Raw genomic sequence first — 17,525 nt, forward strand, 5'->3', positions numbered from 1 at the left:
CAAAAGAAAACTAACCTACACCAGAGGAGGACAAGAAGTCCCTTCACAAATTCCTGACCACCTCTCATATATACATATTTATATCAACAAATATCCATAAAATTCTATATGATCGAGATGGAGTGATGGACTAATAAGCATATCGTAACAGCTGTAGCTCTGTGTATTATTATATGTACAAAATTGAAAGCATCCCATGCAAAGCGTACGTTACCTTCTTCTTCCTTCTTCCTTCTTCTCAGTTTCCATCTCTGTCGTTATATCACACTCAGTCTCATACACACCCAGATTCACCGTCATTTATGTTCTCCAGCTGAGCTAGCTAGCTTCTCAGCAAACCAAACGTCTTTATTATCATGGCCAAGATCCAAAACAATGTGGCAAACAATGCCAAGGAGATAGAAAATGACCTGCGCCATATTCTTGTCCCTTCTCGATCGATCTTTATATTATCATCATCACGATGATGGTTATTGGTTTTTAGGTATCGTTTTGGCATTATGGTATAATAAACACATGCGTTAAATTAAGTACGCTTGAATTCCCATTTCGTTATCATTGATCGTCGCTTTTTGGTGTTTGACATCAACGTCGATCCTATTCTATGAGAAGATCGGCAGCGGTGGAAACAGTTTGGGATCAAAATTATTCTTATGCAAGTCATTTTCGAGTAAGCGAATGATTAATTGTTGACAAATGGAATGTGAATAGTAACTTTGGCTCCGATTGATCTCTAATTTGCAAACGTGAGTAATTTGATGTTACAACTTATGGTTAGCTTAAGAAAATTAGCTTAACACATCAATTATATAATGATAAGATTGTTGAGATTATCTGTTGAATCTGGCAATAAGTAAATATCACTTAAACAATGACTTACATGATGATATTTACTTCGTTTAATATTGATTTTGACAAACTAGTTCTTAATTTTCTAAAATAAAAGTTGTTGTTTAATTACGTAAATCAGATATTTACTTCACATTGAATTTGGCAAATTGTAGCTTTCATACACATTACAAGTTTGATAAACTATTGTTGAGCTTTCAGCTAGTTCAATATGACTTTAGACGGTAATATCACTCAATTATCTTAAATATCTGGCTATCAAAAATATATTCAGACAACTCATTGGATAAGATTATCACAATACGATTTCGACAAGACTCTTACTATTACGTATCACTATTAGTTTAGATAATCCAAAGTTTCACATAATTGATCCGAAAAAGTACTGGCCAAGTGGGAGAGATTCACATACATAAGGCATCCGTTTTGGTCATAAAATTAATGGCTATGGCTTAGCGTTGGTCCCTAGTTGCATGCTACACAGCTGTAAAGAAATTCCTTTCTTCCAATCTAATTAACCAACAAATAACGCGTTGATTAATTATCAACCTCTCTGCATCTAAATCCCGTTGCCAAATTAATTGCACACCTCCTCTCCTACTCTTTTATAACTTTATATCCATATTCGTGTGACATCTATATCAAATATATATTTCACATAATTATCATACTTGATTAGCTTTCCCACATTCAACCCTACACCATTTAAGGATTTGAAAACGGCAGTCAAATTTCTTGGTCCTCTTGCTAATAAACTAATTAAAGCTATATATCACCCCATTTACTATTATTATTATTATTATTATTTTAAAGCTGGCGGTTTTATAATAAAACCCACAGCTTTCAATTTACTAAAACCACCAAAATGAAAGATTTAGAGTAAACATCACGGTGGTTGCTTCAAAAATTAACTTTTCCAAAAATATAACTATCGGGTGCTTGCCTTTTTGATTATCAACAATATTAGAGCTCTATGGAAGTGACTAACAATACATTTTGGCATGTTGAAGCAGATATGACCATTAGGCAGCACTTTCAACTAATTTTACATATGACACTTAATTTTGAGAATGTCATGCATGTATCAGGTCATTTTAGAATTTTAGGTGAATGACTCATTGTATAAATTACGTTAGCTAACAAGATAAAGCGATTTAGTTTTAATAAAAGAGAATATTTTGAGAATTTTATGTACGTACTGAATTACGTCAACTGACAAAATAAAGCGATTTTTATGAATATTACCCAAGCTTATTTATCTTTTAATACAATAATCAAGTATTAGTTCAGCAAAATAAAAAGTCAATGAGCTCTGAAGATTTGAATTTTGAGAAATTTCTGTTTTCTCAAAACCATCTAGGGCCAAAATTGTGACACATCCCCAAAAATGGTTGCCAGGTACAACAATTAAAAGAAAAAAAATTACCCTCTGGTAATTCACCGAGACCCCCCGCTAAAACTCTACCTAAACCCCCCTTAATCACAAGATGATTAACACCATATTTACACAAACCCTCCTCCTTAATATTCCCAAACTACCGCTCCCTACTCCGGTATCGCACTCAACATTGCCGAGAACTTCCTCCCCCCACTACCACTCCCCCTCCTCGCCCCGCCGGTGGTCCGGCCGGACTTCACCTCCTCGCCGGAAAAAGTCACCGGAGAAACGGAATTTTTCCGAAAGCGGCATTTCTCGCCGCCGCTCTTCATGAGAGCGGAGCTGGCTCTGACGGCCAATGCGGCCATTTCCTCGGCCTGTAAGGGATGCTTGAGCCAGCTCGTCGGCAAAGCGAAGTAGAGCTGCCCCGGGTGGAGCTCGTCGTTGTCGTTGACGGCGGAAACGACGTCGTCGAAGTCCATCTCGTCGGCGTTGCATATAAAGCAAGCGGGGTGCTTCTGGAGGACGTAGGAAACCCGGACGGGGTAGGAGTACTCCTGTAGTTTGCCGTCGGGTAGAATAAGCTTGGCGGTGGCCACTTGGGTCGAGCTCGTGGAGCTGCAGATTCCCATCTGGGTCGGGTCGGAATTTAGTCCCGGAAAATGGGTCGGAGTTGGAATTTAGGGAGAAGGAGAGAAGGGTCGAGATCGGAGCACGGAGAGGAGTGGAGAAGAAATGAGGGGGTATAAATAGAGAGACGGAGGAGGAGGAGTGGTGGTCCCTCGTAATTTGAACAAGAGTGCCACGTCGGATTTGTCGTGTAGCTAAGCAATGTTTTCAGATCAGTGGGCAGGGCCAGGCTGGAGGTTGGTGGTGACAGGTTGTATCAAGGGTTTTTAAAAGGGAGTGTTTTCGTATTTACCCCTGAATCGTGGGGATATTACGAGGGGCGGGACTAATGGACTAGGGATAATTTTTTACTGTGGAGAGAGATAGGACTATAGGAGTCATATGGGCATTGTACCTTGTGGTAAATCCGTAAATGGTAATGAGATATTTTGTTGGTCTTTTTTTCCGATGGAGAGTCGAGTTTATCCGGATGGGAAATTGGGAATGATGAAGGGCCAGCTATAAAGGAGTTAAATCTCATAAACTTAAAAGTAATTAACTGTATACTCGTTTCATGTTAAGTAAATACACGTAAATGTGATTTGTTTAAATCTTAAATTAAATATGAATGATAATAAATAGATGAAAACTTGACGTGTGATGTACCGATTTATCTTGATCAAGACAGAGAGACTCTTCTACATGTATAAATCTTAATGTGAGGAGAATAAACACGTTTTGCCGATCAAAGATTTGAATCAAAGTATAGATACTTTTGACCCAAAGCAAATGTTAAGGTAAACGGTTCAATGGGATGGTGATAGACCTTTTAATCAATGCCAATGCCAATGCCCACTAGCTCTATACTTTTTTCACTTGGGTTTAAAGTTGTTGGCTTGTTGCCCACAAGACTAAGACTAGTGTGGCGTGGTGCATGTACCTCACTATGTTACATAGTGAGAAGGACAATAAGTGATCTGTTGGGAAGTAGAAGAAGTGGTATGGGGGTGTAACTCCTATATGTGTAGTGATGTCAAAAGGTGCTGTACGAGGGGAAAAATTGTACCCCAAATATGGGAAGAAAGCTTTTCACCACCAAAGCATGATGTGAACAAGTGATGGTGTACCAATAAACGTGTGTAAGAGCCTTTGGCTTAGACTCCTCTCCAATAATTTTGTTTTGTAACATAGAGAATTTGATTCCTTCAAAAAAGTAGAGAGGTTGGGTAGTAATTCCGTGTTGAAAGTGGAGTTCATGAAAATTTTGACTAATATAGGGTCAAGAGTCGAGACATTTATGTGTGATCATATGCTACTTGTGAAGACGAACCCTTTTCGTTGCACAAGTTTTTTTTTTTTTTATTTACAAAGGAAGATAGAAATGAATTTCTTTGATGAAAGATACAAGAGATATCATAAAAGTGACCTGCGGTATAGGGTTTGCGAACAAAGGATAAATGTGATCTCGTTGATGTTGATTAAACGTACCATGTTGTTGTTTACTTTTCATTTACCTTTATTTAAGTTTGAATATAGTACTAGCCGTACAATTTCTTAGAGCAAGTGCACCCGTAGTCAAGAAAAGGCAAAGTCGAGAAGTCAAGAATTCGACCGGTCAAGTTACTATTCACTGCCACTGGACATGGGTTTGCACCCGTTGTTTTCTTGCCCGGTCAACACTGTTCACTCCTTTTCACTGTTCACATTTACTGTTCACATAATCCACTGTTCACCCAGTGGATTTAACTGTTCTGACTTAGTGTTCCGTTTTACTGTTCATGTCTACTGTTCACCGTTTTACTGTTCATTTTTTACTGTACTGGACGTGGCAGCACACCATTCGCCCGTGCTCTTCACGCTGTCTCTCTGTCGCGTCTCCTTCTGCGCAGCCATTGTGATGTCAGCCATGTTCTGCTGCAGGCCAAGGTGGCAGCAAGCCAAGCCTGGGCAAAGAAAAAGGCATGGGCTTGACATTTTTCTTGCCCTTGGTCAAACAAAGGCAAATCCTGCCCAGGCAAAACAGGCCCGGTGGAGAGGAAAAATGGAGCTTGCCCAGTCAAAATCATGGAATGCTGAGGTGGTGCCCGGGCAAAAGAGCACCGGTGCACTTGCTCTTACACTCTTTCTGAAGAAACAGTAATTCATCATAAAAGATTGGATTGAGGAGTTTAAAAGAAAGGATAGAAAAGAAAGATTAAGTGATTCTAGTAACACCTCATGATAAATGTGACACAAAACTACCCTTTCTCTTGGATATGCAAAACAATAGCGGTTATGTTGGTTTTGGATACTCATAGAATTCATTCCTTAAGAATGTTGAACCTATTCCTTTGCCTCAAAGGAACTTTAGATCTTTTCAGATTAGAGCTGATATGATGCTAATGCTAGTATTCTTTCCTGTTTTCTCTTCCAAGATTTCTACCTTCTCTACTTTTCATAACTTGTGGATTCCACTCATCTTTTTTCTTCTTTCTATTTCAAAAGACAAAAGGCTTCTCCTTACAAAAATTTTACTTGCACATATTGAAGTATACATTGTAAAAGATTCTGTACAGAAAAATTACTTTTCTTTATTCTCTGGAGTTAACCTTCATAGCACATAAACTCTCAAAGCTGCCCATGACAACCTAATAGCACCACAATGATCATTAGTTAACATTAAAAAAGTGTAATTAGAATTCGAAACCAATTTCAGCTAGCACTTGATTGTAAAACAGTCATGAGAAGTTAACTTATGAGAATAAATAAATTATGTCATTAGTTTGAGGCGTCTCCGAGCTTCTCAGAGCGACCTAGGTTTTCAAAACATAGGTTTCAACTGGAGGCGACGTACAGCTGCATCGCGGGGCGGGTACTCAACATCGATTGTGTGGATGGCAAGAAGCTTCTGGTCTGGAGGCTTCCTGATTGTGTTTGGTTTCGTTCCTAAACCAGATCATGCGGTCGCTGGGTAAGTGCCGGTGTCAGATTGACTCATCAATCTGACTTCGTTTGGGTGGTTGTGGATCAGAGCGGCGGTGACTGAGAGGCGAGGTGTTTTGAACTTTTGACTTTCAGGTCGGGGACAGGTGCTGCATCGGTCTATGGGTAGTGGCTTGAGTCCAAGTCGGGCGGATCTCTAAACCATCAATGGCGGAGGATCATCAACCTCTGGATCGGTGATGAGCTATTAGCTCCGATGGCTCGCGGTGGGTTGATCTGGAGTGTGAATGAAGGTTGGGGCCTTAGCTTTGATTGGAATGGAGTCTTCTGGGTCGGTGATGGCAATGACATTGGCTCAGGAGGCGTTAGAGGTGTGACAGATTGGTTTCAGGTCTCTTTCCAGTTCGGATCCTAGCTTCAGTCTGGGGCTTGGGCCGGACCTAGGGCAATGGGCTTGTGGCCAGTCTGGGTTGCTGGGCTGTTCTTTTTCTTTTTTCACCTTTTGGATTGGGCCTGTTTTGGGCTGTTAAGAGGTGGCTGAGACCTCTTTTTTTACCTGCTTTCAATAAGTATCCTCAATTTGTTCGGCCCTTGGTTGTAGCTGTTTGCTGCTTGATGAGTGATGATGTACACCAGGATGGTCTTAGGCGTCAATGCTTGTCAGTTCAGTGGCTCTGACTTAGGATTAGATAGGTGTAGGAGTTTTTACTTCTTGTTCTTTTACTTTTTCTTTTTAAGTTTGTTTGGATCTACTTTGGTAACTCTGTTTTATGTAGGCTGCTTTGTGCATTGAGTTGTAATATAAGGAAATTTCGAATTCCTCTAACTTGACTGAGAGATGTCGTTATATTAATGGAACATAATTCCGTTCTCTAAAAAAAAAACTGAACTTATGAGAATAACAATATTTCATAAAGTAACAGGTTTCTTCAATATTTACAAGGAAAGTCAAACAGAATAGGGTAACTCGACCCGATCTATTAGGGTGAATTCTCTCCCTCCATAAATTGCAAGTCGCAGTAATTACACCTGCAAATGGTCACATGTTAATTGTTCACATTGCTAAATTACTTATACCAAGCAACCCCATGTTTCACATGGAGTAGGTGAGTGACTGGACTCATGTCACTGATCCATAGACAAACTACGCAGGTGATCATTACTAGGGCCGGAGAACATTGTAACGCAAGATCTAGAATTCTAGATAGATCAGTGAATAATGCCCTTAACTGGCATGCATGTTTATTATGGATCGGAAAACTAAAGGGTAGTTGAAGAAAAATGAATCCAGCAAAATCCAAATTCCAGAGAGGGCCAAGAAGAATGAATGAAACGAATGGGAACTAGGGAAAACGTGGCATGGTGTGGGAGTACATGGTGCTTCGCTGCAATGCATGAGGAGAGGCACGTGGAAAGGAGGAAGGAGGAGGAGGAAGACGACGGCTAGGAGAGCCTTTGGAAAATGTAATAAGCACTCAAAGCCTTAAATGAGAGAGAGAATCCAACAGAGGGAGGGTGGCGTGAGCCGAGTTGGGTCTGCTGGTATGAGCCCCAAGTCTGCTGCAATCTGCATGCTCCATGTATCCCGGCACTGCTTGCTTGTTTTATGCACGATAGGAATCAGCTGAGCTTCCTTCCAAACTCGGCCGCCCTTTTCTGCAATGCCTTGCCAATTTGTCATTACTCTACTCCAACGCCAATACGCCATTATAAACTTCTTCCTGCTTTGCATTACAGAAAATACAAAGTGCAGTAAGTATGTTTATATCCATATTGATAAACGGGATGCATGTCCTCTTGTCCTACACTCCTAGTACTGTTCTTGAGCATTTTAAAATCGTTTCTCTCTGTCTTAAATTTTGAGCTTATGTGTCTCATGCAAAGTCGCAAACTATCATCTTAATATCTACGTTACGCAATAGTTTAACGTGTTATGTTATTATCATTCAATGAAATGTATAATTTCATGCAAACTGAAAATTTTACACCACAATCACATCGTTCATAAATCAATCAGTCAACCTCAAACCAGAGCAGACCTTGTCATTTACTAAAACAATCGATATTCTTTACTAACAACAAAACGAACAAGATTATGAGCACCACCATTACATATCTTTTGGCCGTAAGTTAATCCCAACATTATTGAAAAAAAATGGTAACAACATAACCTTGACACGCAAACTGTTTAATTAGGACTCGAATCCAACTTTTTTTTTTTATTCCTTTTTAAAAGAAGATCAAAGGATTTCATTCCTACTCCCATGATGACTCGAACCCAGCACCTTGATCTTAGGTAAATACTTGAATACAACTTCTTTATATATCTTCACAAAGAGTCTTGTGTGGACCAAGGTCCACCTGCACTAAGGCAAAAAATCAGCTATTTTACCACCCAAATGCCCCATTTTACCTTCCATTTTGCCTATAGTCCACCTACACCTTGGTTCATATTAGAATTTTTGATATCGTCAAAGGAAAGTGCAGATAAGAAGGGTAGTTAAAGGCAGAGAAGGGAGATGGCGGTTGAGTTTCTTATCATAAATGACACACGATTCGTTGTCACTGTAATCCCACATACACCAACAGCACAACAGGATTAGCTCAACTTGATCATATACAAAAAGCCAAACCCAGTTGAATTTTCGTCCATTTTTGCCATGCATGTTATCCTCAATTAAATTGTCACATATTACAAAGAGAGAGAGACAGATAGACAGCAGAGACAGAGTAAGAGTACGTGGAGGGAAGAATCACCAATTATGGATCCTGCTACTACCAAATAATTGAAATGAATATAATTCTGCAAAACTGTCTCCAAAGGCTTAAACTCCCGACAATTCTACACAGGCAATGGAGTTCGTGGAATGTGATGCTTGTTTCTTAATTGCTTCGTTATGTTTTTGATTATTGAAGAAAAGAAAGCTAATCCTACTTGGCCTCCTTACACATTATGCTTAAGTTTAATTTAATATATCTAGATTCTAAACGTACTCCATGCTTTGTCAAAAAGATATGTAAACTAATCGTGCTTTGTTAATTATATATGAAGGTGCTTTAAGGGCTTTTTAATTATTGACATGTCCCATATCGACCATTTCCGAAAACCGTTCTTTCCTTGAAGCTTCTTCATCTCTCCCCCATTTCCCACCAAAATCTAAAAGACACTCATGCATGCATGTAGGTGCAGCAATCATGGTCTTTTTGACAGAAATGTCTACCACCAATGGCCGCCTTCCTTTGTAGATTTTTAAAGAGTATTTCTCATTTGCAGCAATTGTTTTAAAGTGAACTTTTATGTTCTTTTCTTCACCGGAAAAAAAAATTTATGTTCATTTCTTCATCAGAACAAAAATTTATGTTCTTTTGACACTCTAAATACGCCATTAAGTTGTGGTGTGTTGGTTGTCAAACAAACCTAGTGTGATGGGGATTCCTTATCCACAGGCTGCCATCTATTGGGCTTGTCGTTTTCTTTTGGGCTAGGCCCAGTTATATTGTGAAGGTTATAAATCTTTCTATTTCAAGGGATTTAAAAAAAAAAAAAAAACCCACTGCTTATTCTCTAAAGAAAATTATTGGTTATGAAGTATATAGGACTAGGCGACTAGCATTTATGAAAAATTTGATGCATGAATGGCAGAATGGGTAAGGATATGAGATACTATTTTCTTTAATTTCTGGTTGGACTTTTTTTCTTCTCCTTTGCTAAATGAATTGAATATGAATCACACACATGTTGGCAACTCAGACCATGAACCCCACCAACCGGAAAAAGGCAAATCCTACTCAATTATATGTTGATTATTAAGCTAGACAAAACCCTGGAAAAGAATCCGATCTAAGACTAAAACCATAGTTGTTAGATTTGAATAAAAATTTTATAGGACAGACAAGGTATCCCTTTAATCTTTTTATGAATTTAGATGTTAGATGAATGTAGTTGGGCAGTGTCATTACCTTGAAACTTCTTCCTCCAGAGCACTTTATCTATGCAAGGTTGTCAAGGCCCTACCTCTTAGTCCCCTCAGATTTAGGAAGACTCCTCCGTGGTCAAATTGGTTCTGCATTATCATAGGTTCAATCAGTACTAAATAATGCCCATATTTTTGACAAATACAAAGAATTTTTGTCTCCTCCTCAGTCTCAATAATGCAATTGATCCCATAAAAAACTTGACAGAATGGGGGATATATTGGGTGTTCCTTATCCTTCTTGTTTTTATTGGAGCAGAGAGGCTGCTATTAATTGGCTGTCAAAAAATGATTCGCAGTTAATGCTGCATATAATGCTTGTGTAGGGTTGTACCTAATTGGATTTTGTTTCTGTTATTAATCTGCAGCAAAAGGATTTGAATGGTCTGTCCAATAATCCAAAAGTTTCTCTGGACAATTCCATATACAATCAAACAGAAGAGAAAGGAAAGAGGGAGTTTCTCAACTAGTGTACTTACTTGGACTGGATTGAACACGAAGTAGGAAAGTTTTAGAAGTTCCATTCGATCTGTATATATTACAGTTCCTAGCTGCAGTTTGATGTGAAGCTCAGAACGCCTGGAGATGAATTATGAATGTACGTTACTAGAAAGTGGTAGAGAAGAACAAAATGGCCAGAACTGATTAAAAACTTGCTCTGAGAAAATTTCAATGCACTTTTGATATTTTCTGAAATGGTATTCTAACAGTATTGGCAACAACTGTGATTTTATCACCTATATGGCTATATCATCAGGTTCTTGCTGCATGGTTACCGAGTTAATGATTCTTCTCTAATAGAACTGTTTGTATTCAGTTGCTCGAGCTCTGTGCAGTATAGATGAACACTCCTGAAAGGAAAAACCAGCTCATAGAAGATATGTCTCTTTGTTAAGCAACTGCCGAGTGCTTAGATGATTATGTCATATGTCTAACTTACACCTGGAGTAGGATTCTCCAATTTCATACTTTTCAGTTGCAATTTGGAACATTTTCTTTTCACACCTGATACCTTTTGGAATTTTTTTAGAGTTGTTAACTCATAGTCTCTAATGAATAGTTTTGTAAATCTTTTCATGTTGTTCTGCAGTAGCTAATGTCTAATGAATGAATCTTCAACTTGAATTCTGAAAGCAAAGTAGTTATTTTTTCAGAAATGTATGTGTATTGCTCCATGGTTTGGTATACATAAGAAATAATTGCCTGCTTGTAAGTTGTAATTCGTTACATTAAAAATGTTTAACATGTAAACAATTATCAGGGTTTAACTTACTGATACAGCAGCACTACGGTTCCTCTAAATCACACATTGCAGTAGGATTATACACAAGAGACTTCAGATGATCTGTCAATTGATCGAGCATGGAGTATATACTGCTTGAAATTGCATGTCTATTGTCATCAACCATAAATTCATAAACACAACCATCAATTTCAATGGAGCTCACAGCTCTACACTTGATGACTCCACCGTCTTTTATTAGTTTCCTGATATTCTTGACATCTTCCCATCTGTGAGCTTCACCAAATATGTTTGCAAGAAGCACGTAAAGCCCAGAACCATGTGGCTCCAACTCCAACAGCTGTTTTAGAATTAGCTTGGCTAAATCTATGTTGCCATGGATGCGACAAGCACCAAGCATAGCACCCCAAACAACAATATCGGGCTTCATTGGCATTCCTCTCATCAGTGTAATTGCTTCTTCTAAGCACCCACGTCGTCCCAGCAGATCAACCATGCAAGCATAGTGCTCAATTTCAGGAGAGAGTCTGTAAATAGATTTCATTCTGTCAAAGTAATATCTCCCCCAGTCTAGAAGACCACTGTGACTACAAGCAGAAAGCAATCCGATGAAGGTGATCTCATCAGGACAGATTCCACCTTCTTGCATCTGCTCAAATATCCTAATTGCTTCTGATCCATAACCGTGCAATGCAAGGGCACCAATAACAATGTTCCATGATACTACATTCTTTTCTGGCATCTGACTAAAAAGATCTATAGCAGTTCCAACAGCACCACATTTTGCATACATGTCTACAAGGGAATTAGAAAGAGTTACAGTGAGTGCTATATTGCTGTTGCTAATGTAATTGTGGGTTTCCTTTCCAATGACCAAATCGCCAATTTGACTACAGGCTGAGAGAGCGAAAACCAAGGTAGCCTCATCAGGCACCTCACCAGAATTGAGCATTTTCTGGAAGAGATCCAGAGCTTCCCTGCATTGGCCTTCTCGCACATAACATGAAATTAGTGAATTCCAAGAAACCACATTTTTCAGTGGCATCTGATCAAAAAACTTCTGCGCAACTTCAATGCGCCCATGTCTAGCATACGCCCTAACCATCGACGTCCAAGAAACCACATTTTTGTAATTCATTTGGTCGAAAACCATCTGAGCCGAAGGCAAATGCCCACACTTACCATACATATCCAGCAGAGCATTTCTCAAAATCTGATCAACCACCATCCCGCTAACCACAATATAGTGATGCAGATGTCTCCCCAACTCCAAATCACAAGCCTGTGAACAAACAGAAAGTAAATTAACCAATGTGAACTTATCAGGCTCAATGCCGAAATCCCTCATCTCCCTGAACAACCCAAAAGCTTCCTTCCAAGAACCAACTCCAGCATACCCACCTATCATCGAATTCCACGACACCAAACTTCTCTCAGACATTTCATCAAACACATTCCGGGCACAATGTATCAACCCACAAACACTATACACATTAATAAGCCCATTTTGCACGCAAACTTGACACCCAATTCCAAGCTTAAATGCCTGGCCATGAACCACCACGCCTTCCCAATACGCCGTTTTTCCGGCGCAAACCTTAAGAACAAACGGCAATGTGAACTCGTTCGGTGCAAGCCCGGAATTTATCATTTGGTAATACAAAGACATAGCCATGAATGAGTCATTGCTATTTGAGTAACCTCTAATTAGACTATTGTACATAAATTTATTGGGTTGATGGACTTGGTCAAACACAAGGTGAGCGTAACGGAGGTCTCCGGCGTCGGAGACGGAGCAGAAGGAAATGAGCTTTCCGAGGGTGAGGTTTTGGTTGGTGAGTTGGTGGAGGATGATCTGGGCGTGGAGTTGCTTGAGGTGTGACATGGAGGAGCATTGCTCTACGAGGCGGTGCAGGGTTTGGTGAATTTGGGTCTTGAAATTGTGGGTGACATTGGTTTGCAGAGAGTGAGAGGAAAAGAGGCGGGAAATAACGGTCGGATGCTTGAGGGGGAAGTACATGGCGGTTGAGCATTTGGATTTGAAGGACGGGTTTTTTGAATTTTGCTGATGTGAACGGGGGGGGCCAATGTAAGATGGATAAAAAATAAAGGGAAAAAATGCCTAACTTCAATGATGTGCGATACATGTCATTTTTGTTGTTTATGTGCCTTCAGACATTGGCATTTTAAGTTGTGGAATATGGCTTTTTGGGACATATGCCTAACTTCATCACTTTTGTAGCAATGGCAGCACCATCACCACCGGCCCGACCAACATCACTCTCACCGCCGCCGGCGACCACTACTACATCTGTACTTTCGGACGCCACTGCCAGTCCGGCCAGAACCTAGCAATCATTGTCTCAACATCCGCCACGTCACCCGGAGCCTCCCCTTCTGCATCCACTCCCGTGTCCCCAGCGCCACCCACTGCCACTACTACTCCTACCACGCGTTCACCCACATCTGACGCTCCTTGCCCTCCTGTTAATCATCTTCCCCGTCCGTACTCCGGAGAAATCGTTGTTTAGATATGATATGTTATTAGATCACATAGTTCCTCAAAGATTTTTTTAGGCCCAGAGACTTAATCAGTGCCTTGTGATTATGTTAGAACGCTTCCTCCACCCGGTCACCGAGAATAGATTGAGATTTAACTCCAATCAGCATTGGCGGAATTCGAACCCAGACGTAGGGTTAGATTGTTAGTGTTCAACTAATATAATTTAATAGGTACGTGAAGTATATAGTTTTATGTAAACATGTTATTTTTTAGGGTTCTCAATTTTATCATTTGATGAGGTACATTCTTGTTTGACTCAAAATGACTTTGGGTTCCATAGCATTTGATATCAAGAGAGCACTTGACTCAAATGGGCTTGTTTTTGACCATGTGAAAGTCAATTTTGTGTGCTCTAACTTGTGAACACAATAGTTGACTCCAAAAAAGAAAAACTTGGGAACACAATGAATAACCTAAAAATAAGCCTCAATTTGGTACAAGTTGATCATCATTTATGTCATGCTTTTTACCCGAGACAAGGATTATTGTATCGGGCCACAATTACAACATGACGGTAATAAGTAGGATTTCAGGTTTATGTGTGTATATTTACAAGTGGAAAAAAGAGAGAATTTTTCACCCTTTTCCTGTTCAATAAAGTACAAAATCAATAGAGAAACCCTGAGAATGTACATTGCTTTCATTTTCTAACAGAACTCCATTTGTATTTTCCAAAATTTCAGTGTATGATAGAACTTTTTTTTAAATCTTTTGGCAGAGTCATTTGCTGGATAGGACTCAACAGCCAGCATTATAAAGAAGGAAGAAGCCAAAGATTGAATAGACAAGAACCCATAGAGAGAAACCAAGAAAGAAAAGCCATTGCAGCAGACAACTGATATCTAGTGCATAGTTTTGCTGGGCATAAGGATCGACCAGCATCATGTAGGAGCATTGTGGTACTAGCTGTTGAGCAGGCTGCAGCTAGTGAGAGATAAGATAAAGCCTGGAAAATTGAGCATAAAATACATTTTCAACAAGTTGGGCAAAGAAGGATTCTGAAGTTGTTCATGTAATGTATACATAAGAAGCACATACCAAGTCTCCTACAATGAGGATTATAATTATTCTTGGTTGACGAGGTAAGCATCTAACAAAAACAGAGTAGGCATCCACTATCACTAAAGTCATGCCCCATGGAACTACCAAACCCATTACTGTTACCAAATAGCTGCAAAACCAACATGAACAATGGAGTCACTAAGTTGATCAATGAATTTACTGTGCCAGTGTGACTAAGAGTACATCAGTTCCTACTTTGTTGCATACTCGAAATAACAGATACATATTATTTATTGTCAAAAAAAAAGAAATAACAGATACATATATCTATGATAAGGTCAAACAATTCAAAAGAAACTTGGACTAATCTTTGCAAAAATGAGTAAGATGCTGCAAATGACTTTAGATATCAGCTAAAGGGAATAACTGACATTGTTGCAAGAGTGTCATATGATCTTGTTTCAGTTTTCTTAACATAAAATTGGTAATCCTTGTCCATAAGATTCTTTCAAAAGATGGGAATACTTAACAGGTTCCAGAACCAACACCAATCGATCAGGACATATCAGTAGTAAGATATTCTCATATTAGGAACAAGATTCTCAAATACTAGATCAATGACATCAGAATTGATACCACAGACATACATTCCCTTATGCAAAAAATGAAAATAAAAGCAAACTAAGAACAGTTGAACGACATGAATTTTGATATGGCAATTGCTAATTCTTTTCCTTGGGACAAAGCTCAGGTCATAATTTAAAATACCAAATTTGGTATAGCTTCAGAAACAATTCAATTGCCAAAGCTTATCAGTTAGCACAATGATATGGAGACATATATGGCTAAAGCACAGGACATTATGTCCTATGAATGTACATATTGGCAAGCAAAAGATACAACAAGTTTACACTTCGAAACAAAAAAGCCTTGGATATTTGGCTTTCAATTGTCGGTTGCACCAGGGTCTTATGTATACCAGCTGCACAAAAAGCCAAGTACTAACAATCCCCTCATCATTAATCCAATACATCAATGATTAAATTCTAATCTTCTGCGTTTGAAATCTCTGAAACTAATCCAGCTCAATTCCAAATGATCAATTGTACAATTTCGCTATTCTTAACCAAGTGATCAATAGTCAATACCTAATCCCCAAGAATTAGAGTTCAGAAACAATGAACCAAAACCAACCATCAGGCTAGTTTTCCATAAATTCCGCGAAAAAAAAGACAAGGGTATTGAAGAACCGGATAAAATCACAAAAGGGTTGGACTCAATTCAACTAATAAGGACCAAACCGGAAGAATTCGAAACTTACCAGAAAGCTGTGTAGCTGTAGAACTCGACGTCCAAACACATAAAGAGAAGAGAAGCGGTGGAGAATAGGGTCTGGCCGAAACGCAGAGCCAAGCTGGCACTGGTGCCCAACGAGCCTGGCAGTTCGTCCATGGTTGTTGCATGCAGACTTTTCTCATGGTGATGCAAAAACAATTATTGGTGTTGGACACATGACGCCAGAGCAATGAATGAGTTTGATAGGGAAATGATAGAAGGAAAATAAATGAGTATGAGAAAGTGAGGTTTCAACTAATTATGGGCTGGAGAGCAAAAATGGTCAGAATAGTGTAAAATAGGAGAATTTTGGGAGGAGAAACTAGAATGGAGAAAAAAAAAAAAAAAAGAAACAGGTGAAAGGGACGTGAAGGGTAAGCAGCGTTGGCTTTGGCTTTGGCATCTTCTTCTTCCTGAGGTCAATAATGGTTGTGTTCTTCTCCGGCAAGGTTTGGTGTGTGGTATTAACAAATGCCAAGAATTTTAACGCACCGTGCTAAACCACTGAAAGTCGTTTTTTAACTTAATCTGATGGAACCCTTAATCTTTTTTTATCTGAACTTGGTGCTCAATGCCGTTGAAACCAATAGGACCTAGTGTGGAGTCAATAATGGAATATTGGGATTTTGGGGATGGAACAACTAATCAATAATCAGCATGAAGTGACCTTTAATTTATTATTATTATTTTTTTTGAGAAGAAGTGACCTTTAATTTATAAAATGCATGAGAAGAAGAACTTGCTTAGTATTATATTTTAGACTACACTAATGAAAGTATAAGACAAACATGTGGGGTTGTGCCTATCTCACTCCAACTCTAATTCAGACTACTGTATTTACATGTAGGGTTGTATCAATCTCACTCTAATTAGATCATTTATCGTTTTAAAAAAAAAATTAAAAATATACATTAGATAGATCTAAGATGTGATTCTCTAGTTTTTGTAAAATTACTTACCATGAAGTTGAAAATCATTTAGGAAAATGTACAAAATGAAAAATCAATAGGTCATCTCTCATTATAATGTTGTTGGATTCAATAATTCGAATAGTGATTTCATATAACCCACTAGAGTGACACATAAATTTCTCTAATACACGTTTACATCCGCAATCATTAGATGTAATGCAGAAGAATTCTAGTCCATTTTCAGTTTTTCACTATGTGTTTCCACATAGAAACCATTGACTCGAATATCTTTAAAACTCAAAATAGTCATTCTTGCCCTAGGAGCGTAGAGAACTTCGGTGACATTTATCAAAGTGTCATTGGGCAACAAAAATTGGGTCGGTCCTCGGCCATGGATCAATTCTGATGGGTCTGCCATCATAGTCACAAAAATTGAGAATGCACCATCTCAATGAATAATGGCCTATGTCAAAGTATGGTGTGCGTAGTAGCACTATCCACAAGATATTCAAGTTCTCGAGGAAACATACCTAAAATGTAAAGCTCAAATTAAAATATGCACAAGACATATAATTAAATAAATTGAAACTTTATTGCAATAAAAGCCAACAATTACATCAAGTTTTGTAATAAAAAAAATCTAATCCAAATAATAACTATAACCAATGTCATCAACAAAACTAAGGCACAAAAGGCCTTTACAAATATTGGTGGTTAATCGAAATCGGAGACATCCATA

The 17,525-nt window shown here is 38.7% G+C and overlaps 3 protein-coding genes across 3 annotated transcripts; all 3 read right to left on the reverse strand.

Moving 5' to 3' along the window:
- Positions 1-2,062: 2,062 nt before the first annotated feature.
- LOC112188963 lies at positions 2,063-2,964 on the reverse strand. Its single transcript, XM_024328202.2, has one exon. The coding sequence runs from the start codon at positions 2,857-2,859 to the stop codon at positions 2,395-2,397; it is 465 nt and encodes a 154-aa protein (XP_024183970.1). The 5' UTR covers positions 2,860-2,964; the 3' UTR covers positions 2,063-2,394.
- A 7,174-nt stretch (positions 2,965-10,138) lies between these two features.
- LOC112189815 (pentatricopeptide repeat-containing protein At2g22410, mitochondrial) lies at positions 10,139-13,191 on the reverse strand. The gene is made up of 2 exons (XM_024329174.2): positions 11,006-13,191; positions 10,139-10,311 (listed from the first exon to the last, which is right to left on the reverse strand). Exon 1 carries the CDS (start codon positions 12,993-12,995, stop codon positions 11,019-11,021), a length of 1,977 nt encoding a protein of 658 aa, XP_024184942.1. The 5' UTR covers positions 12,996-13,191; the 3' UTR covers positions 10,139-10,311; positions 11,006-11,018.
- A 960-nt stretch (positions 13,192-14,151) lies between these two features.
- LOC112188352 (CASP-like protein ARALYDRAFT_485429) lies at positions 14,152-16,172 on the reverse strand. Its single transcript, XM_024327450.2, has 3 exons — positions 15,862-16,172; positions 14,577-14,709; positions 14,152-14,484 (listed from the first exon to the last, which is right to left on the reverse strand). Exons 1-3 carry the CDS (start codon positions 15,990-15,992, stop codon positions 14,290-14,292), a joined length of 459 nt encoding a protein of 152 aa, XP_024183218.1. The 5' UTR covers positions 15,993-16,172; the 3' UTR covers positions 14,152-14,289.
- Positions 16,173-17,525: the final 1,353 nt, after the last annotated feature.

Source organism: Rosa chinensis, chromosome 2, assembly GCF_002994745.2.
Source record: "Rosa chinensis cultivar Old Blush chromosome 2, RchiOBHm-V2, whole genome shotgun sequence".
Lineage (NCBI taxonomy): Eukaryota > Viridiplantae > Streptophyta > Magnoliopsida > Rosales > Rosaceae > Rosa > Rosa chinensis.